This window comes from Manis pentadactyla, chromosome 3, assembly GCF_030020395.1.
Source record: "Manis pentadactyla isolate mManPen7 chromosome 3, mManPen7.hap1, whole genome shotgun sequence".
NCBI classification, from domain to species: domain Eukaryota; kingdom Metazoa; phylum Chordata; class Mammalia; order Pholidota; family Manidae; genus Manis; species Manis pentadactyla.
The window spans coordinates 79,412,447-79,433,276 of NC_080021.1; the positions used below are offsets into that span (position 1 = coordinate 79,412,447).

The 20,830-nt window shown below is 39.9% G+C and overlaps 1 protein-coding gene across 1 annotated transcript in view; it reads left to right on the top strand.

Annotated features, from left to right (window-relative positions):
• XKR4 (XK related 4) overlaps positions 1–20,830 on the top strand; it is a 441,333-nt gene that overhangs the window by 253,696 nt on the left and 166,807 nt on the right. The window contains exon 2 of the mRNA XM_036878927.2: positions 14,712–14,911. Coding sequence (XP_036734822.2) covers positions 14,712–14,911 — 200 coding nt within the window. The remainder of the gene's footprint in view (positions 1–14,711; positions 14,912–20,830) is intronic.

Sequence of the window (20,830 nt, forward strand, 5' to 3'; positions counted from 1 at the left end):
TACAAGGACCTTCGTGGTCTGACCCACCTGTTTGCTGTCTGATCTTACCTGCTACTGTTTCCCCCTTGCTCATACCCATTTACCTGATGCTCTTGGAATGGACCAGGCACATGCCCACCTCAGCACCTTAATCCTTATGTCCTTTCTGGCTGGAATGTTCTTCCACAGATTTTTAAGTGAAGAGGGCTTACTTCCCCTTCCTCTTTTGGATTTTGACCCAGATTACATGTCACCAGTAAATTTCCCTGGCTATATAATTAAATTGACAAGCAGGCCAACATTCCTTATCCTGCTTTCTTCTGGCTTATTTTTCCTTGGCACATAGCATGAGCTTTTATATTTTGTCTGCTGCTTGTTTATCTTGCTTATGGCCTGCCTTCTCCCAGTAGATGTAAGTACGTATTTCATTCCCTGCTATAATCCCATAGTCAAAGGAGTGTCAATCTCCAAATAAGTGCTCAATAAATATTTGAATGAATGAGTAAATTAATTCATTATTTTAGGCAAAGGGGACTTGGCCTTTAGAAACACTGAACTCTTCATTTATAAGTACGATTCCTATTGAACAATCTCTATAGTTAATAGTTTAGAGGTGATCGTGGAAGCTGAGACTGTGATCTTCCCAAACAGGACTCTACATGTCCTTAGACTCTTTGGACAAAGGCTCAGCTCCCTGCCATATTTAGCACATTGTTTTTTCACATCCCATTTGCTAAATTTTTACAGCCAATTGACAGTTTTCCTAGGGGCATTAAAAACAGTAGAGAACACAGATTGTGGAACAAATAGGATAAGAAAATCATTATGTCTATAATGATGGAGGTCTTCCCACTTTCCTAGATTCATCTCCATGAGCCACTCTATATTGTACATCATGTTAGCCACCCCCAGGAGGGAACATTCTAGTCTTAGGACAAGAGTTGGCACTCAGCACAGGAAGTTCCTATCATACTTCCCTCCTACTGAACTGAAATACATGTTTCAAATCTCTGACCCTTGGAGCCTTTCAGCTCTCCAATTTTGGAAATCAGGCTGCCAAGGGCAAAAGTGTGATAAATTTTAGACTAACTCAGCCAATGTAGGCTTGGGGAAGGCAAACATTTAATGTTCCCATCTCAGAATCTTGCCACACAGGGCACAATTGAAGGCCTCTGTAGAAAATGACGCTTGCAGGCTTGTGACACAAAGGCAGAGAATCTGCTTATGGTAGAGCTGTCCTGGGCACAAGCACTACAGTATTTCTGACCCAATCTGTCCAGACCTATAGGTTAGCTACCAGTTGCTATGAGGTGTTGAGACCTGTGGTTTTTAGTTCCCTCATCCTTCCACAACACTATTTTACATGGCCTAATTCTTCCAAGATTCTGGATGAATGAATAAGTAAAATTATACTGACAATAATATGAACAGTAATAAAGTTTGTCTTAAAGAGAATGCAAAATGATTGCATTTGGACCCAAAACAACTTTAAGGATTCAGTGATGCTGATGAAATAGACCTTGTAATGTACATCTGCTAGTGGATACTTCAAAAAGGACCCCAAAGCCACCCAGGAACTCAGCCCCCTCCGGGCTCTCAGAAGGTGTCCATGGTCTGACACCTTTGGCCACCTCATTCTCCCTCCCACACTTGGCCACCCAAGGGATGTGACAGGTCAAATGTCCCAGACCTATGGATTTTCAGGTAACTCTGAAAACTATAAATGTCCATAAGTCTGCTGAAGTCAAGAATTTAAAGGTTGCAAGGCAATATCTTGTCTTTTAAGAATAAAATGTTACACAAATATACATGCACACACACTCAGAATTTTGCTTGTTGTCCATAAAATCCATTAAAAAAGGGCTTAGTAGGAAGGTTCTGATTCTGTCAGAATCACTATTTCTTATAAGAACAAATATAACAAATATAAGAACAAATATTCTGTTAACCTGGTTTTTGAAAAAAAATATGGTTAATAATTTCCGCCAGTCATTTCTTAATCATTTGAAGACTTGAATTTAAGTTATACCATATGAATATTATGTCAGATAGTAGACTGCTGTATTTTCTCCATACCACTTTTCTCCATTTTATCACACATTTTACTATTAAAATACTAGCATATTAGGACTCTAAAGCAAAGAATAACTAGGGAAGAAAGGCTTCTTTTGTTCTCGCTGAGAGCTAACTAACAGTTGCTGTGAGGTGTTATGAGTGAATAAAGAATCTTTAAGTTCAGTAACTCGCTCACCTGTTTCAGCTGGACTTACCAAGTTTCTCAGGAGGCCTTGGACACACTGCCTATTACAGGGAAATGATTTGGTGGAAAAATAACTCTAATATATCCTACTCCAGATTTGGGGAAATATATGAAGATTGCCTATTTATATAATAACTATCTTTATAAGAGGTATGCATGAAAATCAAACAAACAAAAATAACCATGTCCCATAGATAAATTTTATTTTCACAAAAGAATAAAAATAAAATAAATAAAAAAGGACTTTTATCAAATAGAAGTTATAACTCCATATGATTTTACCTTGTATAAGCTTATATTATATAAGATTGCTATATACCATGACAAGCAAAGTTCTATTCTTTAGTGAGGACCCAAACTAATTCTAATTATGCAAGCAGGAGATAGAGGCAACAGAAATAGAGTTCACCAGTCAAATACATGCAGAAAAAACCAAACCCATGTTAGTTTGAGAGACAGCGTTACCCTTCAGGGAAAAAAATAAACATACCATAAATGAGGAAAAAGCGTTCAGGTTTTTGTTCCATTCAAGGATCTCTTGGGAAATCCTGGGTATATGCTCCTGCCTCTCTTTTCATATTGCCAAGTATCCATAACATGAACTTGCAAGGTGCCCTGCAAACACGCCCACTGGTTTGGCTGCCCCCATGCGCTTCTGGACAGAGATGGCATCCTCAGGGCACTGTCACAGTGTTGAGTGGGGTGGCATGAGGAGGCGGCTCCGTGGTGTGGGTACAGCTCACTGCCATCCTCTCAGGGTGACAGCAGCTCAGACCGTCCTCTTACAGCTGTGACCCCTAAGGTTGTGTCAGATGTAAGGTCATCCAATTCCGTCTTCCCCCTTGAACACACATTTTCTCCCCTTTGAATGATGACTAAGAAATAGATCTTATTTTAAACCAATTGACATTAAGAAAATTTCCCACAGCATGAAAATATGGCCAGAATTTTTAGTCATTTTACTGTTATTCAGCATAAATGGAGATGGTGGAAACCTGATGTTCTGGGGTGTAAACAAGCTGTAGTGTTTGTTGTTGCTTAATATATCCAGTAAGGAACTTCTTAAGGTGACAAACCATTCAGATGTTACTTACTAGTGCCCACTGTTGAGCAGATTTATACATGTGTGGCTGTGTACATATATATACCATAAATATAATACATATAGAGAGTGTAAAGCTTTGTTTGTAGCCAGGCAACAGAAGGAAATACCACTTGCTGGAATCACTGGTTATTAATGTTGTTTCTTTAAAGCTCTTCTGCATAGATTTTTACTCTGTATTTTTCAGATAGTAAAAATAATAGCTGTTAATAGCTGAAGTCTTTAATGTACTATAAAAGAATATAAGATATTAGAATATATATGCACATCCTCAGAGCTATTAATGATTTCAAATTCAATTATTTAGACATCAGTAGTTAACATTTGATCAAATATTGTTTAAAATTGAGGTATTTATTATAAATACAGGCTATCTGAAACATGAGTTGTACACATCTCATTTCCTCACAAATAATGGAAGGATAATCTCATTCATGTTAAATTTTGGGTTAAACACATACCAGCTGTATAATGCCTGACATGTCAAATATTTGGAGTTTTCCTTCCAAGTTTCTTGCTTTCACCATATTACGTCTAGACTGAAGTTGGCAACGAGGGAGGCAATGCTGTGACTTAGTCCAGGCTGCTCTTTGCACTTGGAAAGTATGAATGAAAAGGAAGTGGGAATTTAAATGCAATTTAAATCTTCAGGAAATCGTTGAACTTGATTTTGTGTCTGTGTGTATGGGAAGAGGGGTTTTTGCCTGGGGGTCTGTGTGCGCAGCGTGGTAGGGAGTTATGTAGATGAGTTTGTGTACGCATCTTCAATAATATTTTTAGATTGAGATTATGTTGATAAAGTGCAGAATTCCTGGTGACCTTTGTGATGCAAGAAAACTGTATCTTCCATTAGTATGCTTTCCAAGGCAGTAAATAGTAAGAATGACTCAATTAGAAAGCGAATCAGCCGCACAGTGGGGCCAGCCAATGCCTTCTCGGTGTGTTTGCCTTGGAGGAGGAGGCAGGACACACTGACATTTCGAAGGGAGCCTGTATTGGGGACATCTCCCATTAACATTAATGAGAACTGTGTATTTAAGGCACTGCTCTCTTCACTCAGGGCATATTTAATCCTCAATGGCAAAGCTTTGAAACCTTTTTCCCATTTTAAATGATACTCTTTGGTAAATGTGCTAAATTTTTAACAGTAGATATGGCTTTCTATGAGTCCTCCCAGCCGTCTGTATGAGTCTCTAAGAAGCACTGAAGTTTTCCATTACTATGAACTGCCTTGGTCATCTATGCCCTCTTCAGAGATACTGTTTCTTTCATCAAGACAGAAAGCAGAATCCTAAGGAGAAAAACCTTAGTGAGTCCCCAGGACTTCCCACTAAAACCCCAACCTGGATTCCTTTGACACTCAAGAGATGCTCTAGAAAGTGTCTTGTTTCTAGGCAATCTTCATCTGCCTCTGGAAGATCAAGGGAAGGCCAGATCCAACATGATGGAAACACTCCCTAGAAAAATGCCTAAAGAAAATGGGGAAAACTGGAGACATCAAACTATCTTAAATTATTAGGGTAAAAAAGATGAGCATATAGAGGAACCCAGAACATCAGCAACCCTGGTGAACAGCAGTGCTGCTGTCATGAGCCAGGCACGTGTGTAAGGCACAGCCTCTCCCTGAGCCCTCGCAGCGCCTGGTGAGGGAGGCAAGTCATCCTCACTTGACTCAGAAGCTAAGTGGCTGTAAGAAGCAGAGTGAGGACATCCTCTCCAGTGAGATGAGAACAGCACAGATGGCAAGGGGACAAGATTGTGTGGCCTTTGCCTCCATCTATAGAAAGGGCCATTTCTCAGGGACAGCCGTGCTCTCTTCCAGGGTCAGAGTGGACTTGTAGTTCTAATGCAGTGTGAAGGATGGGGATTAGACTAGGAGGTAGCTCACAAACATGAACTTCCTGACTCTGTTTACCCATTTGATCACTTCCAAGAACCATCCAGAAGCTGAAATGGGGTGTCATATGGACCAAGCTGCTGCATCTCAGTGCCTAGAGCACCAACCATGCATATCTGACAAGCATCTGGGTTCCTGACTTCCCCTGGTGTATTTGACAGAGCACGGTAGATGCATTTATCAGATCTGCTGAGTGAATGTGCAAAGGCAGTCATGATGAGGGTCTGTATGGGGATGGTAGAAAGCAGAGGCTAATGTTACCACTGTATCTATCTATGACCAACAGGTGGAATTCAGCACCTCTCAAGTTTCTTCTGTCCCTGTGATGATTCTGAGTGATCTTACACTGCCATCCCTAGTCAGGGACCCATCTCCTGGGATTCAGTTCCAGACCTAAAGCCTCATGTCTAGCACATTGTCAGTTCTCGCCAAATGGATTGTAATTCTTTACAGAAGATACTCACTCTTAAAACCCTTTCCTTTTTGAAACCTAATCAAAGCCTAAAGATGCTTTACATAGGAAGTAACTTCAAGGTTCTTGGCCAGGTACTATTAAAAAAAACAAACAAAAATACTTCAATGGAAGAGTAAACTTGACAATTTTGCTTCTGTCCCAGGAATACAATTATTTTTACTGGAATGCAAGCTCTTCTTCATGTTATTCTAAACTTCTGTATAAAAGGAACTCATGGGTCCATCCTTCTATATTTATTTCTCAGTCCTCTATGAAAATTACTAGTCAAAAACATAATGGTTTGAGAGAAATCTTCTGCATCCGTGGATGTTTTGTTGCCTTTGTCTAGCTTGGATTAATACTTAGTCTATAGGCACAGACCTGATCATCTACATTTGCCTTCTTACAGCACTAAATTATGTTTTCTACCTTTATCTTGCATCTACCTACCACTTCAGCATTTTATTAAAATAATAATAATAATAATAATAATAATAATAATAATAAGGGAGAAATGTGGGATTCACATATAAATCAAGTATAAAAATCAAACGAATAATTATATCTGACTTGATTGTTTATAGTTCATGATGCGTGATCAAAACTGAAAGTTTCTGTGATATGACTGCCCTTGCACTATTCACCATGTAAGAACTTATTCACTATCTAAGAACTTGTTCACCATGTAAGAACTTGTTCATTATGCTTCAGAAGATTGGAGACTGTTGAGAATTAGGCTTGGGGTTGATTAATGATTGTGCATTGAGTCCCCTAAACAGAATTTTATTGTTGTTAACAACCATTTGATCAATAAATATGAGAGATGCCCTCTCAAAAAAAAAAAACAACATAATGGAAGGCCAGTGTAGCTTCTTTGAACAATACAACATTTTCCCCCATTTGTTAGAATTGAATGACAAATATTGCCAGTCTTCCTTTGCTCTCTGCACTGATGGCTTGTCTCAAGAACAGGCCATATTACCAGTTAGGGGACAGCTGTTTGAGGCTCTTTGTCAACACAGACAGAAATACCTGTCCTGAGAAAAAAATCATTTTGATATCAGCCCTCCCTGAAACCAAACCTCTTGCCATACATGCTGTGGAAGCACAATGTGGGTTGAACAGTGGTCCCATGTTGAACAAAAGCTGAAGAACTGAAGACTTCTCTCAGGACTTGCTTTACAACCAGAAGGCAGGTGTCAAGTGGCCTACATAGGTGGTAGCAATGGCAGAGGGAAAAGAATGTGACATTGAGATACAAATTTATGTCTCCATTCTCCCACTCACTTGGGGCAAATTTTTCTCACGGCGTTGTGAGGAATAAACGGGAGCATGTGTGATACATAGTATAGGCTTATGTTCACCCTCATTGATTCTTTCCTACTTCAACCTTTCCTTCTGGCAGCAGATGAAGATAAAGTTAAAAAATAATATGACCAAAATGTGGTAAACTCTTTACATAATGACAAGATGGAAAAAAAACCCAATGTGATTGTATAACCTCTTCAACTCACCATTTTCCGCAGCATAAACTTGAGAAAAGCCCAAGCTGACATTTCCTCATGACAGAGTGATGGACTAAGTTATGTTCATAACTGTGCTAGAGTTAGTTAAATATCATAAACCATGGTGTGCTTCCCACTGAAAGCAAAAATTGATCTCATATAGGCTACTTGCTAATCTCATGAAAATAACTGATTATAAAGAAATATAATTTGATATTTTTTTCCCTTAATTCAACACACATTTGATGAATCCCTGGAACAAAAACATAGTGTCAAGTGGTATAGCTTCAGTGATCAACAGGCATATTCCAGCCTTGGAAAGTCTGGGTGGAAGCCAGTATATAAGTAAGTAATGCCAACTCAGGGAAAGACGTACAATACTGGGGGTATGCATCAGGCTGATGCAGGGAGTGATTCCTGGTTGGGGGCCATCAGTGAAGGTCTGCTGTGGTGAGATATACTGGCAGAGTTTTAAACCACAAATATAAATTTCCTTAGTGAAGAAAAGAAGGAAGGGCATTCTAAAAAAAGGTAACATGAATGTGCAAAATAGATTTCAGGCCAAAGGAGCTACGTATGCAAAGGCACTTATTATCAGAATACAGGACACTTTTCCCTTGGTTGTGCCTTTGCATATGTAGTTCCCTTGGCCTGAAGTTCTTGAGGTTTTTTTTTTTTTGCATGTTCTGAATTTCAAAAATTCTGAAATCGTTTGCACATGGATGTTACATGTATAAGAGGTATGTATGTATATATACACATACATGTATTGGGTAACTTTTGAATTTTTAAATAGATAAAATTATTCTAAGGACCTCAACTTTCTGGTCAACCTTCTGCAAGTGAGAAGACAACCCTAATATTCAGTGATGTGAGGCATGAAATGTGCAGCAACTCTGGTAACAAACGTCCCTACCTTCCCCACTGCCGATGCCCTGTCCCCTAATACATCAGAGGGGAAGCAAAACCACTTTCTATTTCTGTTCCAGAATCAAATTTTCAAATGCTGTTTATTGAATGAAGAATGAAATAGAACACAAAGGGACAATATACAAACCTAGTTTACATAAATAAGTCAGCACTGTGGCAAAGCAGCACGGAAATGCTGCCCGTAATACCCTTGACCCAGACAATGGTAGCAGAGTTGGCTTCACAGTGAGGGAAAATATAACATAAATCCATATTATTTTTACAAGTGATTAGATTTCCAAGTGCTGTGAAGGAGCAAATGAAGCATGATCAGAGTGTCCAGCATGGTCAGGGGGCTTGGGTGTCAGGGGAGGAATGGTTGTGGATGCTAGAACTTTCATCAGGGAGGAGATGAAAAGGGAATTCTCCAGGGACTCCCAGTTGTCTTCCAATATTTCAAAGGTTGTATAGAAAAGATGGATTGAATTTTTTCTATAATGACCCTAGGGAATGAACCAGAAGCAAAGGATAGGGAGGAAGTGTTTCAGAAACATTGTCCCTCTTAGGGCTGGCCATACTCCAGGTCCAGAGTCTGAGAACTCATCCATAGCCATGAGCACGTCGTGTGCCTCCAGGAACAGGAAAGCAGAGTGTTAATTAGATCAGAGACTCGCTGCTTGGCATTCTTTGTGGTATCCATGCCCTCCTGTCTTTGTCTCTCCCTAAGATGATTTAGCTTCTTTTTCATTGTTAGAGAACAAACACAGGTGTGTCAAGATGAAATGTACTGGCCTTTCAGAGGCAGCGCCCTTCACACCCTGGAAGAAACAACACTGGCTTTAGGGTTGTCAAGCTGCTGTTCATTCTCATACTTTTCCATATTGGGAATATTAACATGTAACACTTAATATTATCACAGTGGTGATTATTTATAAGGAAATTTTCTTCAGTGAATGGGGTAATTTTATTGTTTTATTTTGGTTTCTTTTTGGAAAGACTAACAGAGATGGATGGATGGTTGGACAATGGAATAGATAGATGACAGATTGCTATAGATAGATAAAGATAGGTGATAGTACAGATATAGATAGTAGATAGATGATAATGTTCCACAGAATTAGAGTCCTCTGAGATAAGGTGACTCATATCCTTGAGTCTCATGACGCGACCTCCCATTTTACTTCTGAAAAAACTAAAACAGCTTATTGCTAATGACATTTAACATTTATTGACTGCTTGCTAGGTAATTGATTTACATCACTGAATCTCACTTTTAATTATTCCATCATCTTTTTTTTTAACAGAAGGGAAACTTAAGGCTTAGGAAATATAATTTCTCAGAGTCCTAAAACTGGCAGAGCCAAGATTGTAGTCTGTTCTATCCCCAGAATAAAAAATTTTTAACCTAAACAAACAAATGTAGAAAACAGAATAAATACACCAAATTGTGTCTGGGTTTTTGTTTGTGTGTGTGGTGAATATCGGAATAATTAGATCTGGATGTATGTTAATAAAAGATCATGAGACTTGGCATCTAAATATCTGGGGTCCTGGCCTAGCTTTTTTTTTCAGCCACGGAACCCAGGACCACTTCTTCCTAAATCTTCCCAGTTACATACAGCCCTTCATAACTCTAGTCTGTAATATTATAGTGTAAGTTATAAGATGGGAATTTGTCAGGGATTTAATTAGTGTGGTCCATAGATAGAGCCAAATTTGAGAATCAGGGCCTTAAAAAATTAACATATAAAAGTTGAAAATGAGTGGACAGTAGACACAATGTTAAACCTCAATAGTAATAAGGAAGTCATTGATTGAAACCTATGTTATTTTTCATAAAATTAACAAGAAGTCTGTTTTAATGATAGCACATAAGGGTTTAAGAAAATAACAACACTCATATGCTGCCATTGTTACAGTCTTTCTAGAGAGCAATTTTACAATATATACAATATATACAAAATAGTAAAGCTCTTTCAGAACTTAAATTTTAGTTATCTGAAAGCTTATCACATCATCATTTATGAATTTCAAGACTAATAAATCAATGCTCGGTACCCACTCAGAGATTACCATGTTAATATTATGTTGTTGTTAAGTTTCTAATCTTTATTCTGGGTGCCCAAACACACACATTAAAAATTATTAATGGAATGCTTTGCACATGCTGTTTTAACCTGCCTTTTGCCTTAAAAACATACAATGAATGTAATGTAATTTTGTTTTATTACCCTATTGTTGGACATTTGGAGTTTAACCATTTTTTATATTATAAATAATGCTATGCTCTATATCTTTTTAGCTAATTTTTAGGGAACTGTTTGTGTATGTTTGCTACTTATTATTTTAAAAGAGCAAAAATATGACTGGGACACCTGGCACTCTACCCATGCTGACCCTGCCCCCTGTTCCCTAATGGCAGCACTTGCAGGCTAGTTGATGGAGCTTTATTGGTGAATAGTATCCCATTTCACTTTTTTGACTTTTTTGTGAGCTGGACTCATCAAGGATTTACTGCATTATATAGAATCTACGGATTAATTCCATCCCTTCCATGCTTTGCTCTGAGAGCACTTGTATTGTGTCCCTGCACCATAGGTGGATCTGGATGGGCAGTTTCCTCCTAAACAAAGATTCAAGCATTTTAGGACTCCCCAACTGCAATGAAATTCTGACACCTGTTATAACATGGATAAAACTTGAGGACATTATGTTAAATTTTTAAGAAGGATCACAAAAAGACAAATACTGTATGATTCCACTCATATGATATACCTACCATAGTAGTCAGATTCATAAAGACGGAAGAAAATAAAAGGATGGTTGCCACAGGCTGGGGAGAGAGGGGAGGGGAGAGCTGTTTCATGGTTGCCCTTTTGCACAATAAAGAGTTCTGGAGAAGGGCGGTGGTGATAGAATCACATCGGTGTCCATGTGCTTAATGCCACTGAACTGAACACTTAAATATTTAAGATGGTAAATTTATATTATGTGTATTCTACCACAATTAAAAAAAAAACACAACTCCCATTCAGAACTTGGAAATAGCTTGTCTTACCATCCTTGGTATAGGTGTCTGAACTCTCTATGTTCATTATTGGAAGGCTTGATTTTGTGTCTTATTATATAAAACCCCATGAGGCCAAATACTTGTGATGAACCTATCACCAGTATCAGGTTAACTGGGAGCCCCTGGTGGCCACAAAACCAAGTGCTTCCTTGCACCAGAAGAGTTCAAGTCCCTGTGGGCCACAGGCCTGAGAGACACATTTTGTCACTTTTTAGCCTGTGGCAGAAGAGCTGAGAATCTGCATAATCTCCTCCCCAGGTGAAAAGTAGAAATAAAATAACTCTGAGAGGAAGCTTTGCTGTCTTTGTTAGTGCCATAGGGGTCCTGGATTTAAAATTTCTGTGATAATTGCAAGGAAGTTGAGCATTAATTCATTAATCCATTCACTTAGCATGCAAAGGCTGCTGGAGCTCTCTTCACAATACATCCAACGTTGGTGCCTTGTCAACACCAGTGCCACCGGCAGCCTCATCTATACTATATGTCATTCACCTGGGTTATTACAACAGTCTTTTAGCCAATATCCTTGTTTCACCCCTTGCCCTACTGCCCTTTCTTTTCCACATGTAACCAATTTTGTTACAATCAAGTCAGTTCCTCACTTTTCTGCTCAATACTCTCTAATAACTTCATCTCCCTGAGGGAAAAAAAATGCAAAATGCAAAGATTGCATGTGCTCAGGACATCCTATTGAATGAATAAAATGACATGAATTAATTAATCATCAGAAACTGAACTAGTCTTAGAAATACAAAGACAAATGACATTCTTTTCTCTCCAAGAGCTTATATTCCGGGATGCAAGATGAACTCACAAATGAATAAATATAAGAATTATGTTATTTCCACCCTGGTCAAGGTCGGAATAAAGATAGTTTGGGCACAAACAATGAAATGGCCAGTTCTAGCTGGGTAGGAAGAGAGGGGACACTTGAGTCATAAAATAGTAGAGATTCCAGTGTGTTTAAGGACATGGAGAGGCTTTCCAGGAAAGAGAACCACAGAAGTGGAAGTACTCAGGTGTGCATGCATAGCCAGGAAGCATCAAGGGGTTTATATGGCAGGACATAGAGGATCGGATGCGATGGGGACTGGGGCCTTAGAGGCCAAAAGTTAGGTTGGAAAGGGTAAACTAAAACCCTTAAATATCGATATTTGCATTGTTTGAGTTCACCATTTTATCTTCTAAAAGCAATGCGTTGTCATTGAGGTTTTAAGATGGGAGAGATTAGATTCATCATGCCTAGAAGCAATGGGAAGAACCCATTAGAGAGTTCACAGCTGATCAATACTAAGAATGAACATTACCCAGCACCTATTTCCAGGCTCTGTGCTATGTCCTTCAATTTTATGTCATTTAATTTGCAGAACAACATATACAATTGATACTATTATCTGCCCCCTTTAGAGATGGCAAGATGTTAAGCCAAGGCCATACTGTAGTAGGTTCCAGAACCAAACCAGAAATGCAGAGAATCAAACTTAAGACAAGAGGGGGAAAATACATATATTGAGGAAATAAAAGTTCCAGAACGTAGTCCATTATCAAATATAAGGAGCAAGGGAGGGATAGGAGACTTATGTACCCCCTAAGTCACAATTCAAACACCATAGTTAGAAGATAAATAGAAGATGAGAAGGAGGAAAAAAATTGAATCAAAGAGCAATTTGAGATTGAACGGACTCAGAGAAGCTGATAGATAAAGAAGATGTTACATTAATCCATAGGAGTACTTGAAGAAAACCAAAGTGGTGGATTAAAAAGGCATAGTAAATAGTGTCATTAAAGAAGACTTGAAACTACGTATTGAAACTGGAAACAACATAATGAAGATATAAGCCACATTCCTGAGGAACCTGATGCAGAACAGCCTATGTCAACATACATTCTAATAAAACTATAGGTCTTTAAAAAGAAACAGAGTATTTCTTGGACATGTAAGCAAAAAGATCAAGTAGCTTATAAGAGAAAGAATATCAGGTTTTTATCAGACTTCCATAGCAACACTTAATGCTACTAAACAATGAAATAACACTTAATATGCTCAAACTGCAGATCTTGACTTTTGCATGGGTTTTATTATCTGACCTGACTCTCCAGTGAAAAGGTCACCCAGCTCTTCTGTTTTGGCACTTGGTTGGTATCTTTCTGTCTTGGTATTTGTGAGTCATAGCCTTGGGTAGGTGCAGTTCTTCCACAGATTCCAAAAAAGAGCACTGGTGTCCAGTTAAAACTGTTAGGTGTCATGGTCTGCATAGAAAAAGGTATCATTTCCCCACCCAAGAGAAGAGTGATAGGCACATACTGTGATAAATATGCAAGAACTCGGAGAACATTATCCCTGTGTACCTTTCTTACGGGATCTGCTAGAGAATAAGCTCCAGACAGTAAAACATACTGTAAAGACATTGACACAAGACTGGAAAAGTAGTTTAGCCCATAAAAAAAGAAGGGTGGTGGACACAGAATATCCTCCTTTGGCACCTGCTAGTGAATGAGTGGATCTGGGAAAGGATCATCTTCAGATGATGACGTTCATAGAGAGAACATCAGTGCCTCCTCGAGAAAGCGCTTAACATCACCTGCTAAAAATGATCCACCTTGAATCTGATCAGACTTCTAATACTAACTCTCCAAATGAAGAAAACACAAAGGGCTGATGTGTTGGCCACACCCTGTGAGTAGAGTACAGTCATCCAAAGCAAGGCAATGAAAAATATGCAGGAAATATTAGAAGCATAAAAGAGACTTAAGATACATATCAAATAATCATCAAGTGTGAGCCTTGTTTGGGTGGTACTTCAAACAACCCGAAAAAATAATCATGATAAGGAAAATATGAACACGTGTATTTAATGCTATCAAGAAACTACCCTTATTTGTAATAATGTTATTACATTTATATTTTGTAAATCATTTTTATAGAATATTTACCAATGAAATAGTAAGATGTGTAGGATTTGCTTCAAAATAATCTGATGTCAGCGAGTAAGTAGAGGTACAATGAAAAATGATTGGCAGGGTATGGATAATTAATCTGGGTAGATCTAGTGTGCTACTTTTTTCCTTCTTTTATATAGGTTTGAAATTTTCAGTTATAAGTTCTTAACAAGACGTCAGGAGGGTTACGGGCACTTACATTCTAGTACTTCAAATTTGCATCGTGCCCTAGAGAAATTCACCTCCTGATTACCATTGAGCTCTTAGAGGCACTGACAAGAAAGTCTCAACATAGATTTTCAAAGTAGCAAATCCCTTCGATACCTGAGTTTCCAACACATTTCACCTCACTTTTCCCATTGCAATTCAGTGGAAAGCCTTTAGTGGGAACTAAAATTACAGTGACTTCTCAAAGTGAAGATTGAATAATAAGGGTCCTCTTAAAAGGTTAACTTTCAGACTTTCATTATAGGCCACTAGGTAATTCTTTTTTGGGTGTGCTCGCAGATGGCAACTTGCAGAAAAGAAAAACAGCCCTGGTGTTTGAATGACAAATTATCACTTATCTCTCTTATTCTCCGTGTTTTCTTTCTAGATATTTCCACACAATATACTTAGGCATCCGAAGTCGCCAGAGTGGGGAGAGTGACAGATGGAGGTTTTACTGGAGAATGGTGTATGAGTATGCAGATGTGAGTATGCTGCATTTGCTAGCCACCTTTCTGGAAAGTGCTCCACAGCTGGTCCTGCAGCTCTGCATTATCGTACAGACTCATAGCTTACAGGCCCTCCAAGGTAAGGGCTTGCAATTTGGTTTCTGAATTTGGGGGAAGATTGGCTGGCTACTGTTGTCACAATCCAAGCAACTGTTCTAATACCCTTTGTTGGCAGGGCCATGGTGCTCCCTGTGGTTCGTTTGCTGTGTGATGCAGGAATGTGTGAATGATGCATATTTTCTTTGCCGTCACTTGTCATGGCTAATTTATAGAAAGACAATTCTTTTTTGCCCTCCACTGGCCCTCTGAGTGGAAAAAAATCTTTATGATTTTAAACTTGATCAATATGAGAGTAGAGTCAACTGAGGCTTTCTGGTTTGTGTGACAGAGTAATTTCCAAAAATTTGAAAAAAAAGCCATAGCTCGCTCTCTCTAACATCATATATATATATTTAATAAATATTATATGTATTTGAATATTAGGGTAATCTCTATTTCCTTTACTTCCTTTTGACATTAAGAAACAGAGAGAGATTAAAGGAAATGATCAGGATTACCTTAATATTTTTTTAAATGGTGACATGGAAAAAGTGTTGTCAATATTTTATAATATATTGTTTATATACTAAGTTTTAGAAAGCAAACATCAGATTAATATTTCTGTGTTTTGCTTTCCTGTTTCATAATCTCATCAGGAAGACAATTCTGTTTATAACAAATCTGCTGTGATGTTTCCTTAGGACCTGCTGCTCAAATCTTTTCTAGAAGCAGGAAAAAGCTAGACAGGACCAATGGATAGGTAGATGAGTAAATGCGGGTATGGATGATGGATTACCATTTTACTTAGAAAATTTTACTTAGAAAATGATGGTAACCATTTTCTAAGTAAAGAGTTTGCTGGTAATTTGTCAATCCCATAACTAAATAGATGTTGTGAAACAGTTAAACACATCATAATGTGTTCATTTTGTTTCAGTCTCAGCAGAGCCTTGCTGTGACTTCCTCTATGTACACATACCCTGTTATGTTCTGGGCCATGCTCTAACTTGAGACTTGATCTGGTTGGTCTAGGGAATTGCCACAGTGTCCTTAAAACTTTTTATAGCAGGGAGTACATTAGCTTAGGCTGAGTGCTTTAATTGACAGGGGGTGGGGGAAAGCATACTATAGGAAAAGAGAGATGGAGGTGTACTGGCAGCCATTTATTTATATGACCCATTATTTATGAACTCCTGGCCCAACCCTGGCTCCGTGCTAGAATAGCCGGGTTCAAGAAGTTTGAGAAAAGTGTCAACAAGATCCATGGGATGTGATTCTGAAATACTAGAAAGCAAATTGGAAGAAAGAGAAAATGGTGTCTGGGCACAGAAACAGAAGAAGAAAGTATGGTGAAGGTGAGGCATATATATTAGCTGTGGACACCCATGTCTGGTGGGGAAGACCATGAGCTGCACAGCAAGGCTTTGGTATCTCACTGTCTTTCTGTGAGACCTTGGCCAAGTCACCCCATCTCTCTGGGCCCTGGTTTCTCAAATGTAAAGGTCACAAACTAAACTAGATGATCTCCAAGCTCCTTAACATCTTTGTATCAGTGAGTGTCCAGTAAACTTGCAGGGCCAGAAATGTGACAGGGAAGTGGTCTGTAAATGAGGATACAAGCTCAAAGGCAACATCAAACTAAATCTCTATCAAAGAAGCTAGTCCTCATCACCAGAACAACTTGGCAACTAGTACAGTTAGTATTGTCGCACAATTGAGAACTTTCTAGAAGAGGAAAATCCAAACCCAAATGTAGAATGTTGCAAGTCACCTTCTTGTGGCTCAAGATTAATCGCTGAGTGTCTCTACTAGTTTTCTAAAAGATTTAGAAAATCGCAAAAAGTTTTTATCCTAAAGATGATGGCAATAGAGGAGGAAAGGCAAGAGAGAGTCTAAGAATATGAGATCAACTTTTCAGTTTGAGAGTTTTCTGTGAAGTTTTATAAAAAAGAAAGTAGAAAAAGGCAATCCTTAGTCTTTATCAGATTATTCATTCTAAACATAGGAGTCAAAATTTCTCTTAAGAGATGTGGTTCTTCCCAGACACCTGGGGCCCCCAGCTTATGCTAAGCTCACATTTATATCAGGCTTGTTGCAGACTGGGAGCTGGACCTCATCCTTCACCAAGGCAAGGTTTGCTGTTGGAATTAGAAAGCCGTGAGGAAAATACCTTCTGTATCACTCCCAAAGTGGTCAAAAGACAGGTTAGTCCAAAGGTCACTAAGGTCAATGCAAGTCATTGGGCATGAGATGAGGAATAGCCCACTAGGTTGATCTTATTGTTGCCATTTTTTAACAAGAGAGGTGGACTGAAAGTTTTGTTAAAAAACCAAAGAGTAGAAATACCTGACAACAAACAGCTACTTCCAATAACTGAAGACCATCTCAGAAAGCACTGTCTAAATTCTTCTGCATGTTGAAGAGAAACCTATCTTCAGAGAGAACTTCTAAATTCAACTCTCTGTTGATAGATGGCCCCACTTACAAATGAATCAGCTTATAAGTTGATGTGAATTACAAGAACAGAGCTTTTCCCCTCTAGAAAGAGAAAAATAAATGTGATAGACTCTAGGCTAACATATATTTTCATACATCTCTATTGTAAAAGATTCCTGGGACTTGTATGTAAAACACAACTTTCTGCAATGAATGCAAAGAATCAATGGCATGAAACCTGTGAAAGATTTGAAAACAGATCTGAATTCTAATATTTCAAATATTCTTATTTGGCAGATAGAGAGTGGCCCTAAGTCTGCAAGTCATTTCCATATATGAGTGTCTAAAATTGTTATTTTTTTACAGATAGAAGGAAAATTGCTTTTTTTTAACCCAGTTTCAACTATTTAGTACTCTTTGAAGGATACTCTTTTAAAACCAATAAGAAAATCAAACAGGAAATATGACATTTCAAAACTGATGTTTAAAAACTGTATCCTCCTTATGGAAGTAGGTGTAGTCCTAAAACACTGTAAGTTGTGAAAATCCCACCCCAGCTCTCCTTACTTATTGAATAGTTAAGTCAGAGGTACCTTGTTGTACTGGAGGCTGACAGCCTCCATGGAGAGCTGTTTCAGAAAAACATCATTGCTTCTCATGCCTCAGTTTGTACCGTCCCAGAAAGGACAGTTTGACTCCTGTTCTGAGACCAAGAATCAGGGCAGAGTGCAACCGCAATCATGAACATCCAGTTCTTTTCAGTCCACACGGTCACCTTAGACAGAGCTGCTGCTCTTTTTTAGACCTGGAATTTCCCACAGACCATGTGCCCAGGACTGCTGACATTTATATCTGGAGTATAGGAAATTTCCAAGGAGGCCTTCCTCTACATGCATGACTAAGGTACACATGGTAGGTAAGGCTGCTCTCAGTACAGTACTCTGTGTTTAGAGAGGTTCCAGTTCACACCTTGTTATGGTTTTCCAATCCGGTCCCATGTCCGCACCAGAAGAGAGAGAGAGAGAGAGAGAGAGAGAGAGAGAGAGAGAGAGAGGCCGAGAAGAAGGACAGAGGGATGGAGAGAGGGGAGGAGGAATATACACTCTGCCCAGTAAGCAGAGGTGGGCAGTGGTGCCCTACTAGTCTCCATGTAGAGGACACAGCTCGTGGTGCTAAAGATGTAAGATGTGGTCCAAGACCTATAAATCCTATTTTCAAGTGACATCTCAAACCTATCTAGGATCTTTGATTCTATCTAAATGGTGCAAACCAAGGCAGAAAGTTGTCCACCTCCAGAGACAGAAGTTAGCCTACCTGGCATTTTGGATGACCAGGAGAACTTGTACAATAATCAGGCTGGATAGGAGGGTCACTTTTAGTTTTGTGAATGTGACTATCTGAACACCCTGTTTGTTGTGTAGGCCCAGCCTCCCATAGTTGGAAGAGAAGATACTGATTCACATGCAAACAGTTGTCCCCAGGCCTTGGCTAGCAACAGAGTGCTACTTAGGGCCATTTTCCTAGGAGCAGCCCTGGGAATCTGTGAAGGACTGTGGCACACCACGGTTCGCGGTTTGAACCTTCACGATGAGTGCGTGCAAACCACAGCCGGGCTGCCTGCAGCACGGGGTTATCTGTCACCGACGGCCCACCCAGTGGAGCCATTTAAGAAACCACTTAGATAAAACAAAAAATAAGGTCTTCACCAGATGTGAGTGGATGCCAATCTACCATTTCAAATGTTTACTCCTTCCAGATGGCTTTAGTTCTTCACTTCCAATTTCCACCTTTCCTTGTCATTGTGGGAAACTCTCATTTTACAGTCTTGAGCTGTGATGTGCAAAGTGAATTACTAACAAACGCCCTCTCACAGGTCATGTGCCCAGGACTGTTGACAGTTTACCCTGAATACTTCCTAAAAGGAAGGGAGGACAGAGGACTAGAGGGAGTTTCCTCTAGTTCTTTTCCTGTCTTGCATCCTGAGACTACCAGGGAAGTCAGAAGTGAGGGTACTGCCCTCAAGCATCTGGCAAACTCTGTCCCCAGCTAATCCGCATGGGATATGGGATTGGATTGTACCCAGTGGGTAACTGTGACACCTTGAAGTGTGAACATACCTCACTTGTCATGACCTGATAGGACTTTCCAGATCCAAATCATTGAATTTCAGTTGCTCAACTTCACAGTGAAGCGGGTGAGCCACACCCTGCTGCCTGTCTGAGGCCCAGGTTAGAGAAGAAGCCCAGCCACCCCCAGGAGCTCCGCCTTCCTCCTCTGCCGAGTGCCCTGTCCCTGCCTGTGCTTGGCCCCACCTCTGTACTTCTGCAGGGGAGGAAAAGGCGAGAGCTCCAGTCTGTGAGTGGGACCACGTCCCACATCCCTTTAGATATCTCTACTTTGAGGTTGCTATTTTCATTAGTTAATTAACACATTTACTGAATGTCTATTGTGTGCATGATGGTGCGAAGCTCTGAAGAATATGGCCTAAAAAAAGTTCACTTTTTATTAAAAGTCTATGATGTGACATTATAAACAATGTGACAAAACATATTTAGAAACACCTAATTTATCTGGGTGTACTCCAGAACAGGCAGTTCCACCATCTGGGGGGGAGCCCTAAGGGCATACTAGCTCACCCTCCCCCACTAAGGCTGCAAAGAGCCAGTTTGGGCTTCTGAAGCTGTTTATTTTAACGTCCTTGCTCTTGCAACCATTTAGTTTAATTGATACAGCTTATTACTGACGGAATAAGAGGATGAAGAGAGCTGTTTCTATGAGATCTATGCTGACAACTTTGGAACCAGAGCAGGGCAGTGTGCTCCTGTAATCACACAGCATCAGAGCGTCAGGACCCCTTTCCTGTCTCCCATTGTCTGGCCCCTAGGGGGGCGAGTGCTGCCCTAGAATGCTGTGGATTATGAGGGCCGTGCACCTGCCACCCTGCTCTTCTGCAGCCTGCTCTGTGTACCACTGGCTCGTCTTTGCACAATGCTTGCCAAGAGCTGTATGCACGTACCTCCAATGTCCCCAAACCACTCTGTGGGTTTTGGTGTCATATCTCTGATTGTTACCTGCTGAGTTTTGCTTTTTATAATGAGGTGTCGAGTACAGCACCATCCCCAAGCAGGAAAGCATCACATGTTAGCCCTTTCAAAAAGAAAGGATTTAGATCAGGGAAAGTACTCCACAGTTGCTGGAAAGCAGAGAGGACAAAAACCAGATGCTCATAAAAGTGAGAGATTCCTAATTAAAGGAGGGCGCTCCTACCTCCAGGGCCAGAGGAAGAAGGAAGAAGTGCTCAGATCCCTGGGGAAGGGCCCAGCCTGATGAGTGCTGGGTGATCAAAGGGTCAGCCAAGCAGCTGCTAAGCCTGCCCCGGGACGCGAGCCAGGCAGCTAGGGAACAAAGCATCCCCCAGTATCCCTTCTGCTGAGGGCATGGGTCCTAGCCACCTGCCTGCTGGGCGAGCCGTAAGAAGCCCGGCTGCAGGCAGGAGCCTTGGAGGTCCAATGGTGATAGGATG